At 38.3% G+C, this 15,175-nt stretch overlaps 1 protein-coding gene across 3 annotated transcripts in view; it reads left to right on the forward strand.

Annotated features, from left to right (window-relative positions):
* Nucleotides 1–15,175, forward strand: part of LOC136858425 (metaxin-1) — a 236,578-nt gene that overhangs the window by 186,911 nt on the left and 34,492 nt on the right. The window contains exon 7 of one of the 3 annotated variants that reach the window (XM_067137955.2): nt 11,342–11,466. The exons of 1 other annotated variant lie outside the window; for it this stretch is intronic. In XM_067137955.2, coding sequence (XP_066994056.1) covers nt 11,342–11,425 — 84 coding nt within the window. In that variant the 3' untranslated portion in view covers nt 11,426–11,466. Of the gene's footprint in view, nt 1–11,341; nt 11,550–15,175 lie in introns of those variants that run through there. One more of the 3 variants, XM_067137954.2, reaches the window with a different exon arrangement.

Consider the following 15,175-nt stretch of genomic DNA (forward strand, 5'->3'; position numbering starts at 1 on the left):
CACACAGAATGATAAAAAGAACTGCTCTTTATCCGTAAACAAGCCCAATATAATGGCTTTGGACTAAATATGGTAAACAAAATAATCGGACAATTCAAACAGAAGTTTCACACTAATCTAACACCCGAAATAAAGAAGATAAATACGCCAAGTTCAATTTCAACAATCCTAATTTATATACAGTAACGAATTTGTTCAGAAAACATAACTATAAGATCGCGTATTCAACCAGAAATAACACAAAGCAAAAATTCTTTAATTACAATAGTGTTAACTCGCTAGGAAAAAACAAACATTCAGAATCAGGAGTTTACAAATTGAAATGTCATCAGTGTGAAAAAACTTATGTTGGACAAACTGGACGTAGTTTTACGGTAAGATACTTAGAACGTGTCAATGCTGAAAGACAAAAAAATTTCTGCGATGGGCCAACATATGAGTACAACCGGACATCAGTTCACAACTATAGAGTAGGATTTGACAATATTATGCAAAATAAACAAAGGAGCTCTTCTAAATACATTAGAAAATTTATATATTTATTTGGAACAACAAAGTAATCAGGATAATAACGTGAATGATATAATTGACAACAGGAATCCTTTATTCGAAGGGATATTATTAAATCTTGAAACATTAAGCAAAATAAACAACACAGATAGTAAAAGAAAGAAAACGAACTTCCGCCATCTCGTATATCCACTCCCCCTCCCCCTTCTAAAGCCGAAACCGTGACTGTAAGCGACATGCCTCCTCCCCTCTCCACAGCCTTGCCTCCCCTGAAGGTGGAGCAAGCATTAGAACACACACATCATTAAGGCTGCTTCAAACATAGGTCCTCCAAGGTCACAGTAGGAATGGATTTTGACAACAGCAAGGTATGAATTTATTTTTATATACTAAGTTTCCTAGTACAGACACATTTTTTTTAAATCAAAAAAGGAAATCCCCCATTTATTTTATTTTATTTTATTTTATTTTATTTTATTTTATTTTATTTTATTTTATTTCATTTATTTTATTTCATTTATTATTAGCAAATGGCAATCAGCTTCTACTGTAGGTTCCGTAACTAACCCAATTCAAGATATATTATGTAAGTTCAAAAACAAATAGCAGCCACCTTGGAGGGAGTGAATGAAGTGAACACTTAACAATATTCAGAACATTGTCAAAGGAAAGACATACATTTTTTCAAAAACATTTTACTGGAAGACAAGCGAAATATTTTAGTGAAAAAGTGCTGGATACTTTTTAACAAGTGTTCAAACGAATAGAAATAGTTTTTGAAATAGGCTAACTATAAGTATATCCATTCAATCTCATTTCACAAACCCATTTAACCACCACATTGTTTTTAATTCATTTTAAGTCAATTTATATTTACGTAGTATTTAAGCAGAACAAGGTACCTGATCATAATGTACTTAAAAAGATAAACACTTAGTGAATCACCTAAGCTATGTAACAGCTGAAGATGTTCCAAAAAAGAACGAAACATGTACTGTGTGTAATTAATTAATTTGCTAAAATGCAAATATAAGTATCAAAAAGGTGGAAGATTTTTATTGTTGTAAGTCTTTGTGAGCTTGCATCCGGGAGATAGTGGGTTCGAATTCCACTGTTGGCAGCCCTGAAGATGGTTTTCCGTGGTTTCCCATTTTCACACCAGGCAAATGCAGGGGCTGTACCTTAATTAAGGCCATGGCCGCTTCCTTCCAATTCCTAGTCCTTTCCTATCCCATCGTCACCATAAGCCCTATCTGTGTCGGTGCAACGGAAAGCCACTAGCAAAAAAAATGCAGATGGTACGGGTGAAACCGGTGGGTATGCAGTATCCACATAAAAGACGCTCTGCTGTTGTTCGTCTCCTGTGCAGTGGCCCGTGTGCTAGTATGAGGGTTACGCCGGATAGCGTCAAACACGACCTCTTCATTGTCAGCAGACGTCATGGGATGATCTCGAACAGACCGTGTCCTTCCCGGGGATGCAGTATCACGTAGGTGTCTTTCTACACTCCGAAATGTCATGCCTGTTGGTTGTTGTCTATCCGGATAGCGTTCTTGGTACAGGCGTTTTGCCTGGTATGTATTCTCTCTAGCTTCTCCATAGATAAGTAACATATCCACATACTCGTCGCTGGAATACATATCAAGGCAGTGAATAAACTTTGTGTTGTGAATTGCTTTGAAGGAGGGGAGTTTGCGCCGCTACATACTTGCTGTTGTTATCATTCCAATGGGGTATACTTTGCCCTACCTGTGGTCTACGAAGCTTGGAACGTGTACGACGTAGCTGACTGGCCACAGACCATCATCTCCTCATCCTCGTCCAACCCAGCGCCATACCCAATGCAACGATACATACGGCCTTTTATAGGGTCAAAAAAACAAATCAGTCCTTGGAAGCTATCAGGTATGCAACCTTACAACATCCCAGGCAACTGGCTGTTAAAAAAAAATTCTTAATGGGATTCGAACATCCTACCTCAAGCACTGTCCACTATCATATATCTCCCCACCCGCTTGCCATGTGAGCTACTGCGACACTTGACCTACTGCACCCACTTCCCATCATATACAGTACCATGCTCCTGGTCTGTGCATCCACCTCCTGTTTTAAAGTACGTGTTCTGCATATTTGGACTCGTTTTATGGTTTCATTCGAGGTACCCATAATGAATTAATAGTAGAGCTCACAATTTCTGCCTTTTTCTAGCCTGTAAACACACATCTCGTTATATTACTCCAGTTTAGGGAGAGGGACCGATGTCTTTCAGAATTGTAGTAAATGTGAAGGGATGCATAAAACTGGATCGCAATGGGCTGGTGGACCACCTGGTATAAGAAACATTTTGCCACCAAAGATGTCTCCTTTCAGTGCCTAAAGTTCTGCTGTCTATTCATAATACAATTAACTGTTCCCTTACCGTTTTTTTAGCCATCCTGCTATAGTATGGATAGTATCTCGCTGACGGCAGTGAATAACCTGACTCTATAAAGAGGTCGACAACTTTGGGCGGAGGAGCTTCTGTAGTTGGGTGCTGATCCCTCAGTGGTGGAAATGCTACTAAAACCCAGCAGGCAGCATCTGTTTTCTAAGCCAGGGATGGCATCATTGAAACATGGCAGTTAGTTTTTAAGAAATGCCTTTAAGTGTGGTGAGCCCATCTCATTAATAGTCTATATGAAGCACCAGAGTAGATGAGAACAAAGATCTAAGGAGTACGCCAGAAGTGACACGCATCTCTTGTGTCTTCAGGGAGGTGTGAGTAGTGGACGGAAATCAGATCCACAGTACAACCCAGGTGCTCCATGAATAAGGGTGATGAAGGAAGTAGTAGTATCTCGCTGAATTCCAGTTCTTTTGCTGTTACTTTGTCACTTTCAAGGAATCTTTGACTTGTCTGGTGGAAATGAGACTCGGCTGCTCTCGTCGGTCGGGGGCATGCCAAAGACTTGTGATCCTGAATGATGTATATGAAAGAGAGTCCCAGTGAGCTATTAACACTAATGGTTTGAGGACCTTGGTAAATTTATTAATCCTAGCTGCCTGAACACATGGAGAACCATGATCAGAAGCTGCCTCTGTGGTGTAGTGGTAGAGTCGATGTCCAGATACCTGATAGTGCGTTCAAACCTGGCAGAGGTAGTCGAATTTATGATGGGCGGAAAAAAAAAAGTCCATTCTGCACTCCATGTCATGCGATGTTGGCATGTAAAAGATCTCTGGTGACACATTTGGTGTTTACCCTACAAAATTAAATACAACTCAGCCACAGGCACCCAAAACTGATTCGGTTTACTCTGCCTTCTAGTAGGCCTAGAGTAAAACAAAACGTGAAAATTAATGAGCAGACAGCCAGATGGTGTCAGATTAAAATGTCTGCACACAGCCATATGAGTGTTGTTGTTGTTGTTGTTGTTGTTGTTGTAGTTGTTGTTGTTGTTGTTGTTGTTGTTGTTGTTGTTGTTGTTATTATACTATGATCAGAAATGTTCCAGTATTTTATTTCATGACAAAGTATATCATTCAAGGATTTTAAAATTCCAACATTGAACTAGGTTGGCTTGGAGGCATGAAAATTATTCAGATATTTCTGGAAGTACTAAAATCATCAAATGCTATTCATCTCCAGACATCAAAACAGGTCTTATTGGATGGGGCAATGTCTAGTTAATGGTTGATGTGGAAAAAAGGTCCCACCAATATCATCCTTCTGTAACCTATGTCCTGGTGGAGCATAACTTCTTTTATGTGGTCTGCCTGAGCCTAATTGAAGAATTGTTTGCATACTGTAGATTTCATCTTTCTACTGCAATAATTCATGGTTTCTTAAATGGCTCAATTCTGTTGTTTTCTGAAACAGGTTGTGTTTTACTCCAGAAACATAATGAGATGTTCACCTTAGCTTTACTAAATGTTCATGAATAGTTCATAGAATTTACTAAATCTGTCGTTAATTTTTGGATCAGCCGCTGGAGTTCTTAAAAAAAAAAACAAGTTTTGTTGTGGTTGAAATTACTGGATGTTTCAAACCACCTTCAAATTGTTCACTTGCTAACAGTATACTTCATAAATTATGCTATATGTCACATGGTTTCTAGAAAAAATACCTTTCATGTTGGAAATCCAACTTGCTCACACATATTTAAACCCTAATAAAATCACACAGCTGCTACTGATTTTGACACAACTTTGCATCATCATCTGGAGCAGTTTCCAACCACTGGCTGGGTCTGCTTGGAACATAAGCCTTTCCATCGTTTTCTGTCCATTCACCCCACTAACCTACTACGCTGGCGTAGCAGGGGGAGAGATGATACTCCCATGTGGCACGTCCCAGGTGGCGGATAGGGGGCTCCTAACTGGCTTGCCGGCGGACTCGAGGGAAATAAAATACCTCTCGTGGACTGAACACACAACCCCCTGTGGATGGGGGGTGCAGACGAAGAATACACCCACGGTATCCCCTGCCCGTCGTAAGAGGCGACTAAAAGGGGTAACCAAGGGATGATGAAATTAGAACCGTGATACTATTTGTAATTAGTACCACCACACATGGAACACCATGGGTCACTTTTACTTGCGCGTGGTACCACTATGACAGTACCTTTGATTTGTACCACTATATGAGTGACACCATGGGTGAGCAACACCCTGGTTCTGCCTTGCCTATGATTAGTACCCACTATGTGAGGAACACCACGGGATAGTGCGAGTCCCTGTGGTTAGTCGAGTTATGTGAAGAACACTGTAGGTTTACGTTGCCTGTATAGGTTTGCGTTGCCTGTAAATAGCGACACAATGTGCGAAACACCATAGGTCTGTGTTACATGTGCGCATTACATTACCTGTGAGTAGTACCATAATGTGTGGAATACCACGAGTCTACGCTACTTTTGATTAGCACCGCAACATGACAAATACCATGGTTCTACTTTCCTAGTGATAACTACCATTATGAGGGGCCGATGACCCGGATTTTGGACCCGTTTAAACTACAAGCACCATTGATTCAGTATTGTGCTTTAGAAGCAGTTCCTTGGTCAGTAATACTATTGTTTAATGCTAGTTTCTGGGAATGGAGGGCATTGTGGGTCGGATCCACTGATAGTTTTAACTTCATATCCATCCATTCATTCTTCGTCCTCACGTTTTGAATTCTGGTCAGTGGATTATGGATTATGACAGTATTAAGGATTATGGATTTTTAATTGTCCTTACATTTCTTCTCATTTTGTGCCATTAGGGGCCGATGACCTCGATGTTAGGCCCCTTTAAACAACAAGCAGCATCATCATCATGTCCATCCACCACTTCTCTTCTCTCAGTCTAGTCCAGTCCCCTCCCCTTGCCTCGATGCTCTTCTTTACACCTTTCAGCCTTCTGTCTCTCGGTCTTCCTCTAGGTCTCCTTCTCTTCATCTCCATTTCTAACATCTTTCCTGGTATCCTTTCTTCTCCCATTCTCTTAACATGTCCATACCACTCCAGCCTTGATCTTTCTATCTTTTTGTTTAGGGGTACCTCATTTACCATCTCCCGAACTCCCTAATTTCTTTGTCCATTCTTGTTAAACCTACTCGACACCTTTGAAACTCCATTTCCACTGATTGTATTCTACTTTTATCCCTCTCCTTCAGCACCCATGTTTCTGATTCATATGTCGGAATTGGCACAAAATAAGTCTTGTAGATAACACCTGTACATCTCTGTGGTACATCCCTGTTCCATATCATTCCTCCCACACTCTTAAAGAATCCATTTGCACACCTTCCTTTTTCATTGATCTCCATCCTGTTTCCTCCATTTTCTTCAATTACACTTCCCAGGTATTTAAAACTCTCAACTCTTTTCAACTGCTCCCCTCCTAATGCCATGCCATTATGCACTCGGTTCTTGTTTCGTGTCGTTACCAGCACTTCACTCTTTTGTGGTGAGGACTTCATTCCATAAGATGACACAACTTCATCCCATACATTGAGCTGTTCCTGCACTTCACGCTCATGGTTTCCCCATATTAATAGATCATCTGCGAACAGCATTGCTTTCATTCTTCTCTCTCCAATGATCTGTGCTACCTTCTGTATTATATCATCCATCACCACTATAAATAGTAGAGGTGAGAGGGCACTTCCTTGGTTTACACCATTTGTTAACTTAAACCATCCAGTTCTTTCGGTTCCGACTTTAACACAGCTTTTGCTTCCATCGTAGATATTTTTCACCCTTGTCACTATCTGTTCATTTACTGCTTGTACTCTCTTAGTTTCCCAGATCTTGTTTCTACGGACACTATCATATGCCTTCTCTATGTCCATGAAGGCCATCACTAAATCTTCCCCATACTCATAGTGTCATTCTTGTAGCTGCTCACTGTGAATATGAGGTCAGTATTTGACCTTCCTTGTCTAAAGCCATACTGTTCTTCTCTGAATTATTTTTCTACTGACTTTCTTATTTGCTTTTCCAGTACTTTTTCATATACTGTATCTTGGCACAGTGACACATCAGGGTTATATCACGGTAGTTCTGACATTTTCTTCTGTCTCCTTTCTCAAGGATGGGTACTATTACACCCTTCTTCCAATCTTCCGGTACTTTTTTCTCATTCCACACTACCCGCATCATCCTGTATAGCCACTGTATACCCATTTCCCCTGCAGCTCTTATCATCTCCACACTTAACTCATCCACTCCTGGTGCTTTTCCCAGTTTCATCTTCTTCACAGCTTCCTCCACTTATGCCCGAGTTAAGGCCTCCATTTTCTTTTACAAGATACAAGTCGAAACATGTTTGAATTTTATTGCTCCATCTAATAATGGAATTATGTTTTGTATTGAATTAGGAGAATACATTTAATTTTTCCTATGGAAGGTCCTCCATTTTCTCCTAACACCTGTCATCAGTTTCCTCAATATAATCTTCGCTTAATCCAACCACATTCAGGAGGTCCTCAGAATATTCCTTTTTCTCTACTTGGTTACCATTTTTATCCTCTGTTCTGTCCACTTCACTCTGCCTACTCTTTTCTTTTATTTCTCACCATTCCATACAATATTTTCCGATTGTCTTTGCTATCTTCCTCCATCATCTGTGTCTACGTCTCCATCCACTTTCTCCTCTCCTCTGTAACCACTTTTTTTAGCTTCCATCCGTTTGTTTGCATAGTCTTCTCTTGTCTCTTGTGTTCTTTGTTGGAACCACGCCCGAAAGGTCTCGTTTTTCTTCCCTACTGCTTCTTTCACTCTGTCATTCCACCATGGTGTCTCCTTCCATTTCTTCCTTCTGCAGGTCCTTCCACATGTTGTTTCAACAGCTTTTACCAACTTTTAAATCTTTCCCATTCCTCCTCTCCTGTCCTTGATTCGCCTGTTGGTAATTTCTTCCTTATTAGTTCTTGATACTCTTCCTTGGTTTCCTTCTCTTTCAATTTCCATACTTTTATTTTCCTCTCCTGGTCTTCTGCATTTTTTCTTTCTTTCGGTATTTGGAGATTCATTACCAACAGCCGGTGGTCACTTTCTAAGGCCACTGATGGTATTACCTTCACATATGTGATGTTCCTTTTCATCTCACAGTCGAAGAGCATATAGTCCACAACTGATTTCATTGACCAATCCCTGCTATACCATGTTATCTTGTGGTTCTCCTTCTTAAACCATCAGTTTCCTACCATCAATCCATTCCTCTTGCAAAACTCCAGCAATTTATTTCCTTCATCATTCCTCTTTCCCTAACCTTCTTGTCCCAGCACATTCTCGTAGCCCCTCCTGCCCATACCTACGTGGGCATTTAAATCTCCCATGACTATAATGTGGTGGCCATTTAGCTGTTTCTGCAGTTGATCCTCTAAATCTTCCTTCTCTTGCAGAATGCAGCCTACCTGAGGGGCATACACTTGAAGTACTTCCAAGATCTTTCCTTGTATAAATATTTTTATTTTCATAATTCAGTCACTCATCCCTTTAACTTCTACTTTCAGTCCCTTTCTCACTACTACTCCCACTCCACTATCCCTTCTTCCTTTCCACTCCACTACAGCCAGAAACCATTCCTCAGTTCTTTATTACTTTCTCTTCACCTTATCTCTGACAAACCTAGTATATCTGTTTTCTTTTTCTCCCTCACATCCACAATTTCCTCCACTTTGTTAATGTTGTAATATTCAGTGCTCCAAATCGTAGTCTGCTGGCTAGTCTTCTGATATATCCTTCCAGCTTAATGTTCCTTTTCTTAAAAGCAACTTTTAATCCATCACCGGCTTGCTGGGCCATGTTTCCATCAGTTACTGCACATATTTAAAATAAACAATAGCACCAGTAGCACAGTCCATCCGTTACTGCATATATTTAAAATAAACAATAGCAACCAATAGCACAGTCCATCAGCTACTGCACATATTTAAAATAAACAATAGCAACATTAGCACAGTCCATCAGTTACTGCACATATATTTAAAATAAACAACTTTGCAGAGAGGCTTAATTGTATATATTGAAATATGCCTGGAATTTTCCAGACAACTTAAATTTGACAACCATTGAACCCTGACCCAGGTCTAACAATTAGGGCCGTTCCTTTGATTTGCGAGATGTAGGGCAAAAGTAAATTGCAGGGTCAGTGATGTAGGTAATTATTTCACAGCAACTCTGACTTTTTGCATATCACTGTTACTGTACTGTTATCCTACTAAAAATTTGAAACAAAAGGAAAGCATTGTATAATAATATAACAACTGACTTCATAATACACAGATTGTATACTACTTGGTATGTGTTAAATACCATTTGTCACCTTTTGTGTGGTGTCAGACTGTTCTAATTAGAACAATCTCCAACCTTTATAGTAGAATCTCACTGTCTGCATTTTGCATTGAGAGGAAATCTGTTTAATTGAATCATAATCTGACAGTTTTGCACAAACCAAGATTGTTATCAGGTGGAGACTGTCCGAAAGTCTTTTTCTTTGTGTTGGATATGGCAAGATTTGCACCTCAGGGGGGCCCTGCTAACTATGTTCTCTAATTTTTAACATGTCTTCCATGCTCTTTATTTTTTATTTCCTGCAAACCTTCTTACTTTCTATTATTCTCTCATATTTTTATAATACATTTACAATAATTTACAATAATTTCCATCTCCAGTGGGATAAGTTATTGTCCTGAACACGTTTTTTTTTTTCCCCACCACCTTAAATGTGGTTTCCATAATAAGTTTCTTCAGCTCATAGATGATTTGCTTCAGTACCATATCCAGTCTCCAAGTAAGATCAGTTTCAGATGAGACCTCTCAACATAAGGTAAAAGTTGTCAAATGAATAGCATTCTGCTTGTCACTGTTCAGAAGATTGAAAGAATGCTAATTCTATGCATTGATTACTTGATTGTGACGGTTACTAGCACTGGTAGGCTTAGGAAATATTTGTGTAAAATATGTCTGAGAAATTGATTAAATTATGACCATTATCACTATTACAGTATCATCTTATATTGGTGATGTGTCTTACAAAATGTTTCTAAATATTGAATCCCGAGAATGAATTAGGAATTGTAAACAGGTTATTTTTCCTGAAGGAAATCTCTCTCTTCCCATTACAGCGCAGGGCCTGGGGCAACTGCCCCACTTGCGGCACCCTCAGGAGGGCTAATTTTTAAGATGTCTTCCATGCTCTTTATTTTTGTGTTCCCTGCAAGCCTTGTTGTGCCCTATTCTTGTTCTCTTCTGATTCCAGGAACTTTTGGTTGTTTGAATCTAAAATAGTCCTTGTTTCCTGTTTATAATAATCCTTCATTTTCCATACCTTAATATTGTCTTTCTCCATGTGATCTAGTTATTCCTCTCCCTCTGTAAATATAGGTAACTTGGATCATAGACCTCTTTCACTCAAATATCAATCATATCAATATCAATCTCCTTCTTAACCATCACAACGGTACAACTTCAAAAGTATATACAGGAAATAAAATATTGTGCAATATTGAGTTTTCATTTAACTGAACTTCATTTAAAATGCAGGTGGTTGTGAACAGAATATCGTGCAGAATGTAAATCACGAATAGTTTTTCTCTGTGGCAGTTTTAATTGATGATTATTTTAAACATTATATGCTCCATTTGCACATATACATAATACGCAGGTGTTACAGATATGAGCACAGAAACTGAAATTGTTTTGCCTTTTATGTTTTAATGCAAAAAAAAAAAAAATTATTTGTAGTATTTGCTTGTAATGGTCACTGAAGTAGGAGAATATATTATACCTAGGAAGTATACAACATATACTCTGAATGATCCCAATTTTATTGATTAAAATGGGAAAAACTGGAATGTGCCATTTTTGAAGTTTTCTCTGATAGCTCAGTGCTTAACAATTCCAGATTCCCCTTCAGTGTTATTGCCTTTGATCCTACTATTAACTGAGAAGAAAATTGAAATCATCATAACTTCCGTACATTCTGTTTCTACACTGTTGTTGGTTTTATTATTCAGTTCGTCATGTAATGTTTCTAGAATTCCTCTTGCCAGCCTTCTCCTTGCACCCTGAATTCTTTTCCTGACTTATGAAATACAGAAGAGTGTAATATATGTTAATATGTATTGATTTGCCAGAAGCCAAATATTTTCCAGTCTTGTTTTATTACAAGTCTGTTCACCTGTACAGGATCCTGCCATTGCAAATGGGTATTTCCATCCTGGTAAACCATTAGAATGTTCACATTCTATAGTAATTGTATAAGTGGAAAGGAATTGCCACTTTTTTATTTTCATTGCTTCATTTATGAGAATATGAATTACATTGTAAGTAGATAATCATAAGCACTTTTCTTCTTTCATCAGGTTTCATCAAAAGAAGATGAACTTCAAGAACATATGCAGGAACACGAGTATTTATTTGACGGTGGGGAGAGCACAGAGGATTAATAGAAGTTTCTGTCTCTTCTTTATATGCAAAAAATGCTGAAGTATGTCTGTTACCACATTCAGTGTTATTTTTTGATCTCGTTATAGCTGTGTAACATGGGTGCAATAAAGATATCTGATGAGATATTTGCATTTTGAGGATATTATTCGATTCTTCATATTACTTAGTTCATTTCATGTTCAGCCTAGTTAAACTAACCACACACACACATTCCCACCCTATTTGATAGCAATTGATGCTTGACTGAATGTCCCATTAAAATATATCTTTCATTCTTGTAGGGAAATTAATGTTTTTGCAAACTTTTGAAGATGAGACATTACTATGCAGTCATATTCCAGATACATTGAAGAGTGTCCAGCTTAGAAACAAGATGAGGGTTTACTTTTAATTGCAGTTGATATCAACTTGGAATAACTGTTAGTCATGAAATTGGTTTGAACTGAGCCAGTTATAAGAAAGTGAAAATATCCAAAAATATTTTAGATTAATAACCGAGTTATGAAAGTGAATGAACTCTCAGCATAATATTCAAGGAACATAGAGAGGAAGGGTTATGAAAAGCAGAAACTGAAACTCTTCCGGCCTCTGAAACCTAATACTGTCAGGATCAGAAGAGAATAAAAGTTTACCATGAGAGGTTAGATAGGAATGCTGGCACTGGTACATGGAAGCAATTCTAGACTTAACTGAGATCTGATGGTTTCAACTCTGAGATGACACAGTATGAACTTGACGAATGTAATAGATATGAAATATACTATGACATTTTATCTAGCCTTCATTGGTGCCATCTTAGTTCCAAAGTAGATTCCATACTCTGTAGTAGAAAATACTCCCATGTTGTATCCTGCCGATTTCCTTTCTTTTCCTGAAATTCTGCATGTCTTCAAATTTCTGACTTTTATAATTCCTCTTCCCTTTCTCTTTCCTCTATCACTTTTTTCCATATTTTGTCTTTTTCATTTCGGTAACCAAACATTTCAGTTGTGTTCCCACTTCGTATTTCCAGTATTCTTGCCATGATTTTTTAGCATGAGATATAAGTAATATATCATTAGAATGATCACATACCTTCCTATCTTCTTCCTGGGAAACAAGCTTGTCAAAAGGTGAAAGCCTTTTGGAAGTTCCAAGGGTAGTAGTCTGGTTGATTGACTGAAATTACCTGATAGCTTAGTAATGTTGATACTACCGCATGACTGAAAGAGACAACTAAATACAGCTGTAAATCCTTATGGTATGTGGGTTACTTTGTATAATTGTATCAGAACTTCCTTCTAGGGAAAATAATTCCACATTTGGATCTCTAGCTGGAGACTTCATGTGAGGGAGAGATCATCACTGACATTCTGTGAGTCAAAATATGGGATGTTTAAAGGAAGATGGATAGATTGAAGTTATAATTGCTATGCATTGCATGTAAGCTTTGGGAAAGCATTCTTTCAGATTATATTAGGTTTGCAAAATTAATAACTGGTTTGATAGAAGGCAGTTTGGTTTTAGGAAAGGTTATTCCACTGAAGCTCAACTTGTAGGATTCCAGCAAGATATGGCAGATATCCTGAATTCAGGAGGTCAAATGGACTGTATCGCAAATGACGTATCTAAGACATTTGATAGGGTAAATCATGGGAGACTACTGGCAAAAATGAGTGCAATTGGACTAGACAAAAGAGTCGCTGAATGGGTGGCTATATTTCTAGAAAATAGAAAGAGAATTGGAGCAGGTGAAGCTTTATCTGTACCTGTAATAACTAAGAGGGGAACTCCTGAAGGTTAAATATATCAATGATATGTGTAAAGAAGTGGAATCAGAGATAAGATTTTTTTTTTTTTTTTTTTTGCTATTTGTTTTACGTCGCACCGACACAGAAAGGTCTTATGGCGACGATGGAATAGAAAATACCTAGGGATGGGAAGGAAGCGGCCGTGGCCTTAATTAAGGTACAGCCCCAGCATTTGCCTGGTGTGAAAATGGGAAACCACGGAAAACCATCTTCAGGGCTGGCGACAGTGGGGTTCGAACCTACTATCTCCCGATTACTGGATACTGACCGCACTTAAGCAACTGCAGCTATCGAGCTCGGTATAAGATTTTTTGCAGATGATATTATTCTATACAGAGTAATAAATAAGTTACAAGGTTGTGAGCAACTGCAAAAAGACCTCAGTGTTGTGAGATGGACAGTAGGCAATGGTATGGTGATAAACGGGGTTAAGTCAGGTTGAGAGTTTCACAAATAGGAAAAGTCCTCTCGGTTTTAATTACTGTGTTGATGGTGTGAAAGTTCCTTTTGGGATCATTGTAAATACCTAGGTGTTAATATAAGGGAAGATCTTCATTGGGGTAATCGCAAAATATGATTGTAAATAAAGGGTACAGATCTCTGCACATGGTTATGAGGATATTTAGGGGTTATAGTAAGGATGTAAAGAAGAGGGCATATAAGTCTGTGGTAACAGACTAAGGGAGAAAGCGATACCATTTATTTATTTATTTTCATTTTACCCAGCTAAAACTTAGGAATTATTTAAAAAACAGGTTGTGCAAATTTTTAATTATTAACAAAATTATTATTGAAAATACGCACAAAATGTTGTTTGTCACAGCTAACCGATTTGTATAGCGCCACAGCAAGTAGTGGAGACTTCGCAAATGCTATGAGGAAGAGTAACAGGGGTATATTTTTTTGCCAAGGTCATGGACACCGAGGTATGATTCACCTGCTTGCCGCATGCATTTGTCAGTCTGGCAGTCTCTTTAATATTGTCTCTTAGTTTTTTATAGTGTACTTCTACTTAATTGCAATACATGTGTAATATTGTTTCGTTGGTGAAAGTTTTATTGTATAGTATTGAATCAAAATCTCAAGAAACTATTATTGCCGCACTTAAGTTAGTAAACTGTCAACCTTTACCTCTCTGTCGAAATTCGCTCAAAGAGCATCAAAAACTTACCATTTTGTATCTTTTTTGTTCATTTCTGATGTGTATACCCCCCCGCCCGCTATATCCCTCAACCCGGCTACTTTCTGTTGTCTGTATATTTTTTTACACCCCCACTTCTAATTCCCAATCGCAGCCACTGTCTGGTAAGACCCCAACTAGAGTATGGTTCCAGCATATGGGACCCTCACCAGGATTATTTTATTCAAGAACTGGAAAAAATCCTAAGAAAAGTAGCTTGATTTCGGACAAAAAAAGTAGCGTTACAAAAATGTTGCAAAATTTGGACTGGGAAGTATCTATCATATTTTCTTGCGTTTATAAACAAAAGCACGTGGTCCTTTTCGTAAACAATAGCAGGTGGTACTAGAGGTCAATGACCTCAGATCCTCACGCAGGGAATCCCTCCATCTGCTTGGTCTCCCTCTATCTCTTTTGCTAACTACCTCCAGGGCACATAATGCTCGTAAGATAGAATATTTAGGAATTATACTAGCATCTAACGGTAAATAGAAAGAACAAATACGACTATAAAAAATGTAAGGACTGGCTGCTCTATCTAGCGCAAGATGTTTGGAGAGGAAGATGCTAAATACCGAACATAAAGTGCAGAAAAATATTCTAAACTTGCTTGTAAAATCCAGAGCATTGTACAGGGCACTGAAGAAGGAAGTAAAGAACAAGATGTGTAATTGATATGTTCTGCAAAATAATAATGTGGCTACGAGAATGTACAGCTGATAGTGGTTTGAATTCTATGTTAAGACTAGCTGACCTGACAGATGCCGTTCTGTCAAAAA

Source organism: Anabrus simplex, chromosome 1, assembly GCF_040414725.1.
Source record: "Anabrus simplex isolate iqAnaSimp1 chromosome 1, ASM4041472v1, whole genome shotgun sequence".
Taxonomy (NCBI): Eukaryota; Metazoa; Arthropoda; class Insecta; order Orthoptera; family Tettigoniidae; genus Anabrus; species Anabrus simplex.